Genomic DNA, 15,714 nt, shown 5'->3' with positions numbered 1-15,714 from the left:
GCAGATTATGGGTGTTCCCAGGGACCTTCAGATAAATGGAGTTATACAGTCAGTGCTGCAGTGTTGTGCCAAAGTTCACTGCAGATTTGTCAGAGCTCTGGTTTCTTTTCATGTTTGTTTTGTTACTAGAGGGATAATAGTCCCTTTTATTCCTTCCATACATCTAGTGTTGTTGAAACAGTGGAGAAAAAAGGTGCAGCTGGATGCATCTTACCAACAGGGATAAAAAGGAATTTAAAAGCAGGAGGAAATAAGCAAGATGGAAAGATCCTAAATATTTAATTTTGCCAAAGACCAGAGGCAACGCCACAATGGGAACAGAAGCTGCACGGAGCGCTCAGACCTCTTCCCTCAGTGGCCTAAGCCAGCACCAGGACATAATCCCTTCAGTCTCGAGATCACATTCTTGTAATGCACGAGCAGCAGCTGCGCCTCAGTCTCCTTGGGGTCTCCAGCCTCTGTGGCAGCAGCAGGAGAAACAAACATCTTTCATTAAGGTCATTTTCATTAGTGAGTTCTGCCTACTCAGGGAGACCTTGTTAATCAGATGCCACAGCTCTCCGCCTGCGCCCATGCTGAGTCTGTAGTTGCTTGCTTGCAGATGTATTGCTGAAGCCACGGGAGGGGGAGAAAAATCCCAACAAAAGGCCAGGCAAGGAGACCTGAGAGCAAACGGTGCTGCAAATGGGACAGAGTATAGTCCACTGCTGGGTGCTGGGCACAGGTCTGGTGCATGTGGCATGGAGAACACACCTCAGAACAGCACTTGCAGTCTGGGGCTTGATTTAGTCCACGTTATCTTACTGAGGCCAGCAGCTCCAACTCGGATGGGCAGGACAGGGAGAGGGCACTTACCTGCAGCTCTCCCAGCCAGAGACTGCAGTGGAGATGCTGTGCCCAGCTGAATACACTAAAGGAAATGGTTCCCATTTTCCTCACACAGGGCACGGGCACTTAATTCTTATCCACCTACAGGGTGGCCAATTTCATTTTCCATAAATAAGCTTCCCCTGAACAGCAAGACCATGGAAGCTGCTGGCTCTAGCTTTGACTAAGTGCTGCTCAGGCAACTTCTCCTGTACAGGCTGCACCAAACCCTCCACAATCAATAATGGGGCATTTCATGGGCAAAATACACAGAAAGGGACAAATCTTCAATAAAAACTGGCAAGAAATAGCAAAAGTACAAGATACTACATTACGTCAGATTTGAATAACCACTGCTTAGAAATATATTTTATTTTCCATTACATTCTACCATAAACCTTTTGGCAAGAATCTTATTAAAACAGCTTTAGCCAAAAACTCGTATCCATGAAAGATTTAACAACCTCTGAAAAAGCATGAAAAATTGGACACTGATTCCTGCTATGGCTGAATAACAGGAGCTTTGGATCAGGCTTTGAATGTCCACATTGTGGCAAGCACTCTTATTTTCCCCTTGTGTGCTAATTGCTCGCATTCCTGCACTACCATAAACCCATTTCTTTTGCAATACCCCATCCCATCAATCCACCATGTGAACACAAGAGGGGAAAGGAAGAAAAACAAAAACATCTGCACTACCTTGAGGTTAGAATAGGATCCTATTACATGTGGAAATGGGCATCAGTCCTTGCTTGTCTGGTTTTATGGCCTCAGCCCTCTGAAGTGCTAAATCCCATGGGAATGTGCTCCAGAGTATTGAGCACTTGACAGGACTCAGCTCTTGGACTGCTGGGAAAATACCGCCGTGGGAGAGAAAAGTCTTTCCCCATATTTGGGCCAGGGCAGAGAATTAAGGTAGCAGTTAAACGGAAGTAATAGTGTTAGCAATATTGCAGAATGGCACGTAAAGGAAAAACAAGTTGGGAACGAAAAAACAAGTTGGGAAAGAAGAGCAAAGGTGATGAAGCAATTGAACCCTGACTGTACCTGTGGTGGCACATGGCAAAGCCTTTTTCCCACAGGACTCAATTTATCCTCAAGGTTTTGGTGCCAGCAAACTTTATGCCTGCAGGCTGTGTGATACCTCTATTGCTTTAAATGCAACATGCAGGCAGTAATGAATACCAGGAAGAACAATTAATATTAGGAAAAAAATCTTTACTGTGAGGATGGTGAGACACTGGCACAGGTTGCCCAGAGAAGTTGTGAATGACCCATCTGTGAAATGTTCAAGGTCAGGCTGGATGGGGCTCTGAGCATCCTGGTCTGCTGGTAGATGTCCCTACCCATGGCACGGGGTTAGAACTGGACAATCTTTAATGTCCCTTCCAACCCAAGCCATTCTGTGCTCCCATTATTAAGGGCTACAGCACCCCAGTTCCCACATGCGGTTCTGCTCAGTGGAGGCTCCAAGCACACCCTCATTCCCTGCCCCTAACCATAAGCTGGCTGTAGAGCTGGGCAAGCACTCACTTTGCAGGCACTGAGGCACTGGCAGGTGAGCACCTGCTGCTCCTGGTCACTGCTCAGGGCCCTGCAGCAGCAGAGGGAGTTATTTTCCCTCTGCAAAGGCTGCGAGCATTGCTCCAGGCCTCCACATCCTTGGAGCTCTTCCCTGATGGAGGAGCTGTACCTCAGCTTGTGTGCATGCTCTCACAGTGATTTCAGTTCACCCAAAGTGAACCTCTGATCTCAGGAATGGGCAGCAAAAAAGTCCCTACCAATGTTAAATCTTCATTTTTCCATTTCATACCACCATTTAATGAACTTTACATGATCAAAATGGTCGCTTCCACTATCAAATTCTTTCTCTAAAAAGCCTGATGACTGTTGCTTTCAAATTTTTTTTGTTCTCTTTGGAGCTTGCCTTAAGATGCAGAGTGGAGGATAAAAAAAGAAGCTATAAATGATCAGAAAATAACCAAAGAATCACATGTATTTTCTAATCAAGAGACAGGTACAGCTCTAATCTAGCTGAGACATGTTCCCACCAGCGCGGGTTCAGCCGCCTCCTCTCGCCATGCTCACCCCTCCCACTGGGTCTGCACCAGCTGCAGAGTCCAACACTAAATATGCTGCTTTACCATGGCTCTGTCAAAAGTTCTACCCCAAATTATACCGCCACGTTTAAAATCAATTTTCTGTGCCTTTCTCTAAACACAGGGGCTGTAAGAGAGAGAGAGCAAGAGAAAGCTGCCTTTGACACGCTTTCCTCTTTTCTACTCCATCACTTCCTGACTGCAAACCAGCGGACACCAAAATAGTTCAGACATAAATTGGGTGGGGGCCCTCAGCCACAGGCCAACTGTGCAGCCTTTGAATCTGCATCACACTTACACTCTGTGTGTTACCAGAGACTCCTGCAGCACTGGAGGGGCCTGCCCTGTTTGAAAACAGAAACCACATTCCTAAGCCTGAGCAGCCAGGGCTTATCTGCAGGGGGAATTACTGAGGAAGGGTTATACCCTGACAGGCCCAGGGCCTTTCAGGGAAGGCAGCAGGTTCTGCCTGGGGAGATGGGGGATTGGACAAAACATTCATTTCTGCTGAGCTCAGTTTTGCCATTCCTGTCCTGTCCTGAATGGAAGCACAACGGCTATACTGAAGGAATTCATGGTGGAGGCAGCCAGAAATTCACCTCTCCTCTTCCAAAAGCATCTGCACCTTGGGCTCTTTGCAGCTGTGCAGAGCAGCCTACCTGCCAGCCACATTATATAAAAGGTGCAGTGCCTTTTCTGGTGTGCAGACTCCTCTCAACAAAGCATGCAAGCAACAGTGACATAGATATGTGCAATTGAAATGTCACAATTTATTCCTAAAGTAACAATTACAGCTTAGGCAAACTGCACTAGTGCTGTAATAGCACTAAGGTGCCCTGCTGTTTTGGTTTTTTTTCAGGGCTTGACTACATGATTTTCAAATAAGAATCTAATAAATCCTGTAAGTTACTGAGGAATTACATAAGGGTTTATGTTATGTTTATTTTCTCATGCTCTATGCTGCAGGAAAATAATGTCATACTGTATGACCGCAAAAAAATATTATAAGGGCAAAACCAATTATTTATATGATTATGCCATTGTTATCAGTATATATAGTATATTGTGCTGTAAGTAAAGGCTATCTGTAAATAAATAGAGTCTACTGAAGGCAATGCAAGGGCTTTTATTAACTTCAGTAGATTTAAAATCAGGATCATCTGGTGTAGTGAGAAAGTTTTCCAGAACACATAAAGCACTTAGGACCACAAGTTTCAACCAGAGTACATGCCCCATACTTTCCTATATCCCACTCATATATTCCTACAAATGTTTTACTTGTAACACAGAATTTTTTAAAGAAAAAAAAAAAAAGGAACTATTGTTACCCATCTTTTTTGGTGGCTCATATTTGCTCTACAGGAGACCAACATGCTGCATCTAGCTCTAATCTTTAAGATGCCATGCACAACTGTGGCAGTGAAGGACACAGCACTCCATGCAGCACAATTGTTTTCCAACAGAAGACACCCATAAACCCATGTTAAAGCAAGGAAAGGCAACCTAGCACTGGGTTATAAATCCATACTGGCCATGAAAAGCACATTACCATGGGGGCTCCAGTATGCCAAAACTGACATTCTGACACAGCAGAACAAATCCACTTTCATGCCAACTTCACCTCCAGAAAGCAAATCACAAAGTACCTTCAGAATCAACCGCCGTCGGTAAACTCTCGTAGTAATTCTCTGCTCTTCACCTGAGCTTGAATCACTCTCAATCTCACTGTCACTGTCACTACATTCCTAATAAATTCAGTTTTAGTACATTTGAACAGCATGTTTGCAAGACAGAACATGCTGATCAGGACTAGGAGAAGAAAACAGAGGTTATCACGGACAGTGTTTTCCCTGTCTCTGCTATGTACATAATGACTCGCAGGTTCACTGCTGAAGTACACAATGGGAGGAGGCCTTTTTGCTCCTTGGCATGCTATAACCTGATAATTACACCAGCTATGGAATATCTCAGCAGCTCTCAAGTCTAAGAAAATGCTTTTTGGAATGCATCTGAACTTTCAAAGCCTTACGCAATTATTTTAAATTTTATGTAAAAAACCCTTAAACCGTGTCACAGCTCATTGATTTTTTTCATCCTAAAAATTATTCTTTCAAACAAGTTTATGGATTCACAAGGTATGGGAAGATAATTTCCTAATAAAAAAAACCAAGACAGTCACACAGAAGGATTCAGTGGAGCACCTCCATACAGAATGTTACAAAAAGGCCTTCTGAAGAACTTCTCCATGTAAATGGCTTTCCTGATCCGTATTTATCTGCTTTTATAAGTGGCAAAACTGCAGTGTGAAGCACAATCACTCTGCATTTTTCCAAGAAAGGAGCTGTTAGAGCTCAGCTCAGTGGGCACAGCCCAGAGCTGGTCTCAGCCTGACAGGAATCACAGCTACACACAGGTGTTACTCTGTCCTGGCACCCTCTGCCAGCCCTGGTGTTTTTGCCTCCAAAACCCAAGGAGCTCAGCTTTGGGGCTGAGCAGCTCTGTGTGCACACGATGGACAAAAGGCTTCCCACCTCTGTGTGTCACAGACCCTCTTCCCATGACATTCAGCTGAACCAACCCTTTCCTGAACAGAGAAATTTGAAAATTTTCTCTATGTTTTACTCAATGACGACCCCAAACTGATTTTAAAATTGTGGATATTGTGAACTGCATATCTATTTCTCTTTCTCAGTCTGGCCCAATACATCCTAAATAAGAAGCAATTCTCAGAAATTATGTGCAAAATAAGAGTGGGCATAGGTAGGTGGAGGAGAAAAAGAACTATATAACAAAAAGCATTTAGGGCAGGATGACAGAATTCATCTGCAGTCCTCTGGCACTAGTCAAATATAGATACAAAAAATTATAAGCCAATCCTCTCCTGAAGAACTAACAAGAAAGCAGAAGATTTCCAGAGGCCATGAAAGCTTTAGACGAGGAGTTATTTTTAATAAACAGCTTTAAGTGGTTTATTTGTGATGGAATTCTGACATTGAGAGTCACCTTGACCATGTGCTGGACATCATCCTCTTTGGAACAACACAGCAACTGTGCTGTGCTCTTCTTTTAAAAAGATCACTGGAATCTGATGCTTGAGCATTTGTAGAGAATTTTATGACCTACACCATTACTGCAATGCTTTTGCAAATGTTTATGTGGATTTGGAATGAGGCCAAGGACTTGTTTCATCCACATCACCAGGCATCAGACCAGTACCAGTCTGAGTTTCATCTCTTGGTGCAAACTCTGTGCCAAAACACTGCTGCAGCCCTTCTCCTGCAGATGGGTGACTATTGCTTCCTGGCTCTTTCCAAATGGGTCACAGATAAAAATATATTACTTTGGCAAGTAGTTTTAGTTTGTTCCCACTTTCCCTCCACAGAAGTAAATCTGTTTCTTCCATACTTTTCTCTTTATGGAACACTTCTGAAGAATGCCTTGCAGAAAGACTGCAGTTGAAATTTTCTTTCTGTTTTCATGATAGCACGTGAAGTGCTTTACCATGAACTGGACTGCATTATTAATTAAACTTATCTAATTCAAATTAGATTAGAATGCATTATTGAAGAAATATCAACAAGATAATAGAAGCAGTTCATGTCATTCTAACAGATGCTAGTTTCTTACCCATTCAGACTTTGTGAGAGACCCACATTTTGAAATTACATTATTTTCTGATATCAGTTTATTCAAAGATTATGCCTATAAAAAGACTTATTATTTAGTAAATAAGATTATCAGCCTTTACCATTAAAAGCAGTGCAGAGAGCAAACCTAAGAAAAGCACTTGCTAATTCTTCTCAATCCAGATGGGATATCCAACAGTAAAGAACACACAAAAGTGGGTGACAACTTCTCTTCCCACTGCTGGGAATGCAGAGGGGAAAGTGCAGCATGTCAGCACATTACAGCGTGCATCTCCACTCCTGCATTTAATCAGAGCATGGCACCACCAGACTGAGGTCTGCCCCAAAGCCTACAGACACTGAGGAACGCTGCCATCTGCCTTTAACTGCCTTTGAAGAAGGCAAAGGCTTCAACATTTTTTAAGTATTCCAGTAATTAGCAAACATTAGGAAAGATCTTAATGTGTCACGAACTAATAACAAGATAATAACAATCATATGCTGCATAACTGCTGAAACTGATTACATTACCATCTAATAAAAGAATTCTGGGTTGTGTAATTGAAAGAATAGCTTTAAATGAACTAATTTAAACCTGAATGATTTACTGCAGCCCACCACAGCCAACATTTTTATTGTGCTACAATAAAAAAAATCTATATCATGTAGAAACAATTCTACTGAAATATCTTGCTTTCAAAAGATAAAATCTCCTCCTGCATTATACGCAAGAAAAGGCAATCTCATGAGAGAGAGGAATGTAGAAGAAACTCTGCAATTCCCCTTTTCAGCCTGGTTCCCTGCTGGCCCTGAGGTTTATTCTGTGGCAATCCTCCCACTGCTGGGATGTGAGGTGCACACAGCTACTGGACAAGCCATTCTTTGAGTCAACTTTCCTTCTAAGCTTCTGGTAAATAAACAGAAGAAACTGAGAAAGCTATAAAAATCTTCATTTTCAGAAAGCAACTTATAACTGGGGTTCTGCAGTTAAGGGTGTATGAGTCAGGCAAGGTAGAAAGGAGGGGGAGCCCCTCGGCAGCATTTTAAGGAGAAAGAACCACCACCTGGAAAAATGCTTTACACATTTAGAAATATTTTGATTTTTTCTTGGCTGGATGGACTCTGAAATTGGGATGAGCAAGGCAATGAAAAAAAAAATATAAGGAGGAGATTAAATATCACCCAAAATAATTTTTTCTGCAAATTAACAGAGTGAAAAAAAAATGCAGGTAGTTTTGGGGGAAAAGAGCAAGACAGAGCCTGAAGGGTCCCTATATTTCTTTGCTCCTATCATTTGCTTCGATGTCACAGGAAGAGTGGGAAGCCACCTTAGTGCAAACAGATGGAGGACAGCTGAGCTGTGTGGCACTGTTGGCATAGGTGGTATGGCAGGGCAGGGAAGGGGCTGCTCCCCAGCGATGCAGGACAGTGCTCCCAGAAGCTGCTCCAACCTCTTCCAGGGCTCAGGGCCAGGCAGGGAGGGGATTAGGCAGCCCTTCTTGCCTCCCCTGCCTATCCTGACTCCACCCTATTCTATTCACAACACAAATAAAAATTTCCAGTATTTTTCTCAATTCCATTTTTCTCAGTTCAGTAATAAACTGAAAATACATAAAGAAGGATAAGGAAAAAACCCCTAACCCTGTCATGAACAATATTACAAGTCACACAAAAAAATTTGTCAACCAATATGTCAAGCAACAGGGAATCCTCACACTGTTAATTATTACAGGACATACTGTACCTTCTGTTCAGACATTATTGCTCCCTCCTCCTCTTGGATGCTTGTTCTTGGCTTGCCATCCTCAGAAGTACTCCAGCCCATCTTCTTCACACTGACAGGCACAGATGTTTTGCTGCCTTCTGTTGTTGGCTTGCTGGTCTCTTCCAAAGATTTCTGATATGCTGTTGATGATAATGTTTGCTCATCAGTAGCAGTTGAGATCTGGGACTTTGTCTTCAGGGCTTCTTTGTCACTGTGTTTTCCCACATCATTTAAAGCTTCCTGGATGTAGGATTTACTTTTTGCCTCTGATGTGGACTCGGATAGGCTTCCATTTGTTTCTGGCTTCCCTTCTCCTTTGACATATGAGGTAACAGAATCCCGGCATTGGTCCGAACTACGAGCAAAAGAGAAAGGAACAGACAGCTGTTCAGGGCTTAAATCACAGGCAGAAGGGCAAAGCACCAAGCCTCTTACTGAGCCTTCAATCTGAGCCCATACATTTCACACAGAGAAAAGTAAAACTTTAGATTCCACTTGCAGACACCAATCTAACAACTTTGTCTTCTGCATTGTGGCATCATTTCAGAAACAATGAAAATACGGTGGACTTAGGAAACAAGGCCAAATGTTTTATGTTAATCTCCTTCCACCAAGTAGAAGGGAGTAAAAACAGAAAAAAATTACACAAAACCTACCAGTTTTCTTGTATAATCATGAGCTAAGGCCTCAAGGCACTAATTTTTAAACCTCTCTCTAATCAAAGAGGTGATGAAAGTATCTGGTACCATGCAATTACCAGTTCTTTTTTCCCCCCAAAGTACAGTATATACTCCAGATAGGTCTTGCCTTTTAAAAAATCTGAAAATAAGTCCTTAGATGCTTCAGTCTTAATAATATGCAGAGCCAAAGGCAAGGAAGGTTATGAAAAGATAGAAAGCTGACCAGAATTTTGTGTCAGATTACCTATGGAAAGGTTTCTCCTGCACTTCTGATAAACAGTTTTCTTTTCCTGTGTATTTGTGCTCACTTTCTGTTTAAAACTTTGACTGTGCAATGCTGACATATGAAAATATACCAGCTGTTTGTTGGCAAAACTCTTACAAAAGATAGCAAAGTTAACTCATCTAGCTAGAAATTGGTATCTTCTTATGGAAGCCCTTTTATTTCCAGAAGTGATCTATTTTACTAATTTAACACAATATAAAATGCAGAGTAACAACACTTGCTTAACAACAGGAATCACATCAGTAGTAGTTCAAGTGCTTTACAGCATTTGCTGAAATCAATCACCAAATTCTCACTGGATTTGATAAGAGAGTATCTAATGCTACCTTGAATCTTAAAACATCCTGAGTCAAAGATGCAGAAACTGCTGACAGACAAATGATCACTGAGCAGATAATCATTCTGTGCTGATTTACAGCTCCTGCAGACCTGGCTCCTTCAATTAGTGATCACAGGAGCCCCTTGCCCAGTGGGCCCCAGTAGGGCTGAACAGCACAACACATTGTCAATGTTGAAAGCTTAAGGAGGTCCAAGGGCTGGCTGGAAAAGCTTGTACAAGAGAGAAGCACTGAGGATAAATATATAGAAAGCATCCCTCTCAGCAGGTATTTCCTGCTTGTCAATGACCACTTGTCAAAGACAAGTGGAGCTTGGGAGAGTGCAGCACATAGACCCCTCTCCTTCCTCTGCAGCCACTGCTGGGAGATAACACACAGGACTAGGTGGGTTTGGTATCACCATCCTTACCTTCTTGTGCCTCGTAACTCGGCTTTTAAAACGTCTAGTAAATTAACATGGCATAATGTGCTTGAAGTAAGTGTTATAAAAAGTGACAATTCCAAAATTGGCTCATGGGAAAAGTAAAAATTATCTGAGGGATGGCAATGAGATGCAAATGGAAAGGATGACTGCTATAAAGGTGGTCAAAAAAAAGAGTAATGTAGAATCATGGTTTCAGATAATGTTCTTGATTCCAGCTGCATCTATGCACCACAGAGATGAATTAGAAGTAGAAATACACAAGATAAAGAACGTGAAAAGAAACATTACCTGCTAAAGATATTATGAAATACTTCTCAAATGCCTATATCGAGAATGAAACCTGATAAATACAATTTTAAAAGACAAATATATCTGAGACCAAATCAAGATTTTCTGTTAAATGTATATATAAGCAAATAGACGTGTTCTCACAGAGCAGAGAACACAGTGCTGCTGGTGGCCGGGGCAGCGTGGGCAGGCTGCCGACACGCACTGCAGCGCAGGGTGCTCACCTCTCGTCCAAGCGATCCAGCAGGCTGCCGCCTATCCTGCGTCCCGACGACGGCGCCTCGGAGACGCTGGAGGAGTCGGGCTGCCAACCTGTAATTGAAGACATTTCGCGTTCTGCTTGTTGAACACCTTTAAGAATTGACCACACTCTTTCTTCCGTCATCTCCTCAGACTCAGCTCCTTCTTCCAGATGAATGTCCTCAAACAGAGACTTAAACTTTTCTGCCGTCATCTCCTCATCAGTACCAGACTTTTCTCTCTCAGGCTGTTCAGTCCTCACTCCTCTTTTACTAGTCTCTTCACTCTGCCTTTGTTTAGCATCTTTGGATATCCCGCCATAACTACCGAGATACCGTGGAAAATCTTTAAGGTCCACTTCCTCCAACTGGCTCTCGCCTACGGAAATATCTTTAGGTGTTCCTTCTCTAGGCACTGAGAAATCAACTTTGCTGTCATCCAGTGAAGTGTCCTCTTCAGTCACCACTGGCGGTGCTGCTGCTGTACCATCTACGTGTCCCTGGGAGGTCACTAACACGTCACTCAGTCTACTGGGAGTTCTAAGGGGTGACTCTAGGCTAGAGGAGTCGCTAAGGAAATCGTCCTGGTGCAAAGGGGTGGGCGGCACGAAGCGCAACCCAGTGGGAGTTTCCAGTTCCACTTGAATGGAGGGATAACCTAGGGAAGACAGCACATTTGGACTGACTAGGATGAAACGTGGAGCAACAAATAAGCAAATGCCAAATGATTCATGGGTTACATAAAGTATGAAACGTACAAGGAGGTGCAGGTGTATAACAACCAATGCAATTCTGATAGATTTTGTTACTTTGTCCTAAAGAAATGGAACAAAGAATGAGTACTGCCAGTGAATATTACAGTGAAGCCAGTACTTCTGACTATATTTTTAGTAGTCTGTAAAGTTATCAGCAATTGCTTGTGCAGCCATTTAAAACATTTTCAAGCTATAGCAGATTGTCTTATGGGCATGTAATAAATCAAATGTGGACAAGGGTGGTTGTCCCTTTACACACAAGACAATCTCTTGCAGTCATATTGTGTAAATCTTTATTTCCAAGTTTTATTTTTTTTTTTAATTTGGAAGTTTAATGAACAGATTTTAAAGACAGCAGTAGGTCATAACATAGGACAGCCACTTTTTTGCCAGTAGGTATTCTTTCTAAAACAGGTCCACATTTTTAATATGCTTTTATATAAAAATACATAATACCAGAAATACAGTGTTACTAGCATATACCTCCAATTTAACCATAGAGTACAAGAATGGATTAGTTAAAAAATGAAGAATAGAAATGGATCCTAATGAGGATACTAAAAGATAGTAGATCTAAGTACACAGGAGGATAAAAAAACTAAAGTAAGGAAGTTAACAAAGGGATAAAAGAACAAACAAGGGAGAGCTATATGAATATTTCAGGTACAGTGAAGTTATTCGGGTGAGAAGACTGTGGTGAGTAAGGAGGTCTTGGTGATCTTGAAGATTGAGGTGATCTTGGTGACATTGGTACAATCAGATACACTGATCAAATAAAGAGAAAAGAAAAATTGATGAAAACATAAAAAAAAAACATACATAAGGATTAAACTGAATATACACATAAAAAAAATGGCAACAAAACCTTAAGTTCGCATTCTGGCAAATGAGGTTGGGCAACCTAGGAAAGGAAAAAACACATGCTGTGGGGTTAACTGGACATTGTGCTGCCTGCAAGGGGAGGTGCATCAACAGGACTTGGGGCTTTGTTCCCTGAACCAGCCGAGAGAAAGGCAAAGGAGGTCTGGTCTTGGTGAGGAAAGGAAGCTTGAGGAAGGTTCAGAGAAGAGGAGAGACACAAAGCAACTGCAGAGAAGCGCTTTTTCCATAAAAACATTGATGCTACTATTAAAAGGCTCAAGCAACATTTCAAGAGCAACTTTCTTAAAATGTCAACAGAAAACTATTTCTGTAGTGCAATGATTCAATGACCAGCATTGCTGCTCAATAATGGAAGTACAATGAGCTCATATGCTATCAAGGAAAAAAAACTTATTAAAATACAGAGAAAGCCAAAACATAATTAAACAAATTACAAAAACCAAAACAAATGCTACTTACAAAAAAAATCATATTTAAGGAGCTATTTATAACACAAGCAAATGAAATCAAAGTAATAATACAGTGCCTGTTATCTAACATTTGAAACAAGAAAAAGTCAACATTTAGCATCTTCAATATAGTGATAAATAATAAGCTCTTTTGTGGAAATTTTGTTTTACAAGGAGAATTTCATTTTTGCTTTTAATCTGACACAAATTAAACCTGCATAGTGCTGCTTTCAGTCGATACAGCTTCCATGAGAAAATTATTACACAACTTTGCCCATTAACAGACTGAAAAAGATGTTCACTCATGCACTAAAAAAACATTTTCTTATTTTTCTACTGCCATTGGAGAAATGGTCCAAGTGAAGATCATAAATCGATGTTCACAGGTCTCAAAGAGGCTTGGTAGTAAATTGCACATTAATTTATTCATGCAAATACTATGCACTTTCCCCCCCTTGTTCTTCCTTTCTTTTTTCCTTTAAGAATTTTTACTACTACATATCTAGACAAGAAGCCAAAGAATACACATATTTCCAGGTAAATTGTCAAGCATTAAATACCAAGTACATAAAAAATAGACACGGGCAAGCCTCAAAGGACAACTGTTGCAGGAGAAAAGCTTGGTCTTGTCAAGTGACACTGAGGTTGGTGAAAAACAGTGTTTACTCAGGCACACATCTGTGTGACTCTGCACTTATTATTTGAGATATTAATGTGCAAGCTTCATATCCACATAAATGACTTGGACACAGGACTTGAAGGTGTACTAAGGAAGTTTGCTGATGACAGGAAATTGGGAGCAGCTGTGGACACCTCCAAGGCAGGGAGGGCTGGGAAATCACCAGCCATACAGGTTTAACAAAGGCAAGTGCTGGGTTCTGTGCCTGGCATGGGGCAACCCTGGCTGTGTGTACAGGCTGGGGAAGGAGAGGCTGGAGAGCAGCCCCATGGAAAGGGACCTGGGGGCCCCGGTTGATGGGAAGTTGAACAAGAGTCAGCAGGAAGCTACATCAGGGGAGGTTTAGGCTGGATATTGGGAAGAGGTTTTTCACCCAGAGCGTGGTCAGGCACTGGAAGAGAGAAGTGGTCACAGCACCAAGCCTGCCAGAGTTCAAGATGTGTTTGGACAATGCTCTCAGGCACATTCTTGGGGCTGTCCTGTGCAAGGCCAGGACCTGGACTCGATCATCTTCATAGGTCCCTTCCAGCTGAGGATATTTAATGATACTATTACATCATGCTTTAGGAGAAGAAAACACCTTTACACATTTTTAATTATTCCTCCTGTAGAACTTACAATCTTTCTTTAAATTCTAGTTTATACAACATTATTGTATTATTGGACATGTCACTGAGTTAAATATGACTACAGAATTCAATTACCATCAATGGGATCATGAAATACGTTATTTTCATCTGCAAAACTTCTGGTGCCTGAAATATTTCCATAATCAAATATTGGTCCTTCCAACAGGGTCACGATATCTATTCGATTAATTTTTGTCAATACAGAAGTTAAGGCATCAGCTGAAAAAAAAATAAAACACATCAGTAAAAGGTCCAGCATTGCAAAACTGTGTGATCATTTATCTCAATTACATTCACATCTCACTACTTACAAATTGCTGGCATGTCCCAATGCCTTTGGTTCTACCAAACCCCTGCATTTATCTGAGCAGTCATTCTGCTGCCTACTTATTCAAGATACACATCTATTAAGAGTCCACACTTTCTCCAAGTATAATTATATTACAACACAAAAGGCACAAAGAATAAGGTCAGATAGTTCTTAAAGAACGTATTTACTTACTACTGATACAAAATATCCTTTTACTGGAGTGTAAAAATCCTTTTACCATTCTGTTTTGAGGCAGAATAGGCAGTCATGTAGGTAAAAATGCATATAAGGCTATTCACACAGTACATAATGAAATCTCATTTACCATAATCCTGTTGTGAGAACACACTAATACTGGAAATCACTTAGACAGTGAAAGAGATCAAAGGAGACTCAAATGGTGTGTGGGAGTTTGTGGATCAGAGAAGGGTAATGAACACCACTGACACCACACAAAAATCAACCCTTCTCTTTCAGTTTGAGCAATTCAAGTGAAATGTACAGAAAATCCAGAATCACCAGCACAGAATCAGCATCCCCATCACTCCTCATAAGAAGAAGTCTAGTCTTTTCCTATGAGCTGGAATACTGTGAGACTACCTAAATTTTCCAGGCAGTAATTTCCATGTTCCACATTCCTTGCTATTGGAAAGTTTTGCCTATTATTTTCTTTACTGGAGCTCAAGTTCATTACCTGTCCCATCAATTATGGATGTGGAGAACAGATTATTTCCTTCTGCATATATAGTGAATAAAAATGACATATTTCTGACTCCTGGTAAAAATGTAACTGAAACATCTTTTTTCATTGATAGTTTGTGAAGGACATTCATAATGTTTTCTTCAACTTGGCAACAGATGACATGAGCTATAACTTATAAACAACAAAAGTAACTACTTGAACTTACTTGTAGCATTTTTCCCATCTCTGGTAACCCATTTTTTTAATAACATGAAGCTTTGAGCAATAAGAGAATTTGGGTTTTCTACTCGGATTTGATTTATTTCATCCACAGAAAAATTCAGTTCTCTTGCCAGTTCTATAAAGACAAAAAAAGCAAGCGAGAAAAGAAAACAAACCCCAAAACACCAAAGAAAGCACAAATCCCTCAATTGCCTTGTCAAGCTTAAAAATACAAACTTTCATCAGTCACAGAGACATCAACAAAACTGCCTGACACAAACTTTACAGATAACAATGAACATGGCATTATATCCCCATGCTTTAATTTCCTAAGACATCATTTTGAATTTCAATCATCTCTGGGAGCGATTATCACACTTCTACTCAGTGAGCCACTTAAACATGATGAAAAAGCCCTCCCTGGAGGTTGCCTCATCACTGCCAATTTATAAACTGTTAATTTCCTCTGATTGTTATTCCTCTGTGCTGGGAGC

At 41.1% G+C, this 15,714-nt stretch overlaps 1 protein-coding gene across 7 annotated transcripts in view; it reads right to left on the bottom strand.

Annotated features, from left to right (window-relative positions):
- Positions 1 to 15,714, bottom strand: part of ANK3 (ankyrin 3) — a 191,747-nt gene that overhangs the window by 9,760 nt on the left and 166,273 nt on the right. For 5 of the 7 annotated variants that reach the window (XM_077784523.1, XM_077784522.1, XM_077784526.1 and 2 more), the window contains 4 exons: positions 15,225 to 15,356; positions 14,082 to 14,225; positions 10,598 to 11,270; positions 8,337 to 8,712 (listed from right to left, as the gene is read on the bottom strand). In XM_077784523.1, the coding sequence (XP_077640649.1) occupies positions 8,337 to 8,712; positions 10,598 to 11,270; positions 14,082 to 14,225; positions 15,225 to 15,356 (1,325 nt within the window). The remainder of the gene's footprint in view (positions 1 to 8,336; positions 8,713 to 10,597; positions 11,271 to 14,081; positions 14,226 to 15,224; positions 15,357 to 15,714) is intronic. The other 2 variants (XM_077784524.1, XM_077784525.1) reach the window with 1 other exon arrangement.

The sequence above is a fragment of the Lonchura striata genome, chromosome 7 (genome assembly GCF_046129695.1).
Source record: "Lonchura striata isolate bLonStr1 chromosome 7, bLonStr1.mat, whole genome shotgun sequence".
Lineage (NCBI taxonomy): Eukaryota > Metazoa > Chordata > Aves > Passeriformes > Estrildidae > Lonchura > Lonchura striata.
Note: the sequence above shows the minus strand (reverse complement) of the source record. Positions and strands in the feature narration are given on the sequence as shown.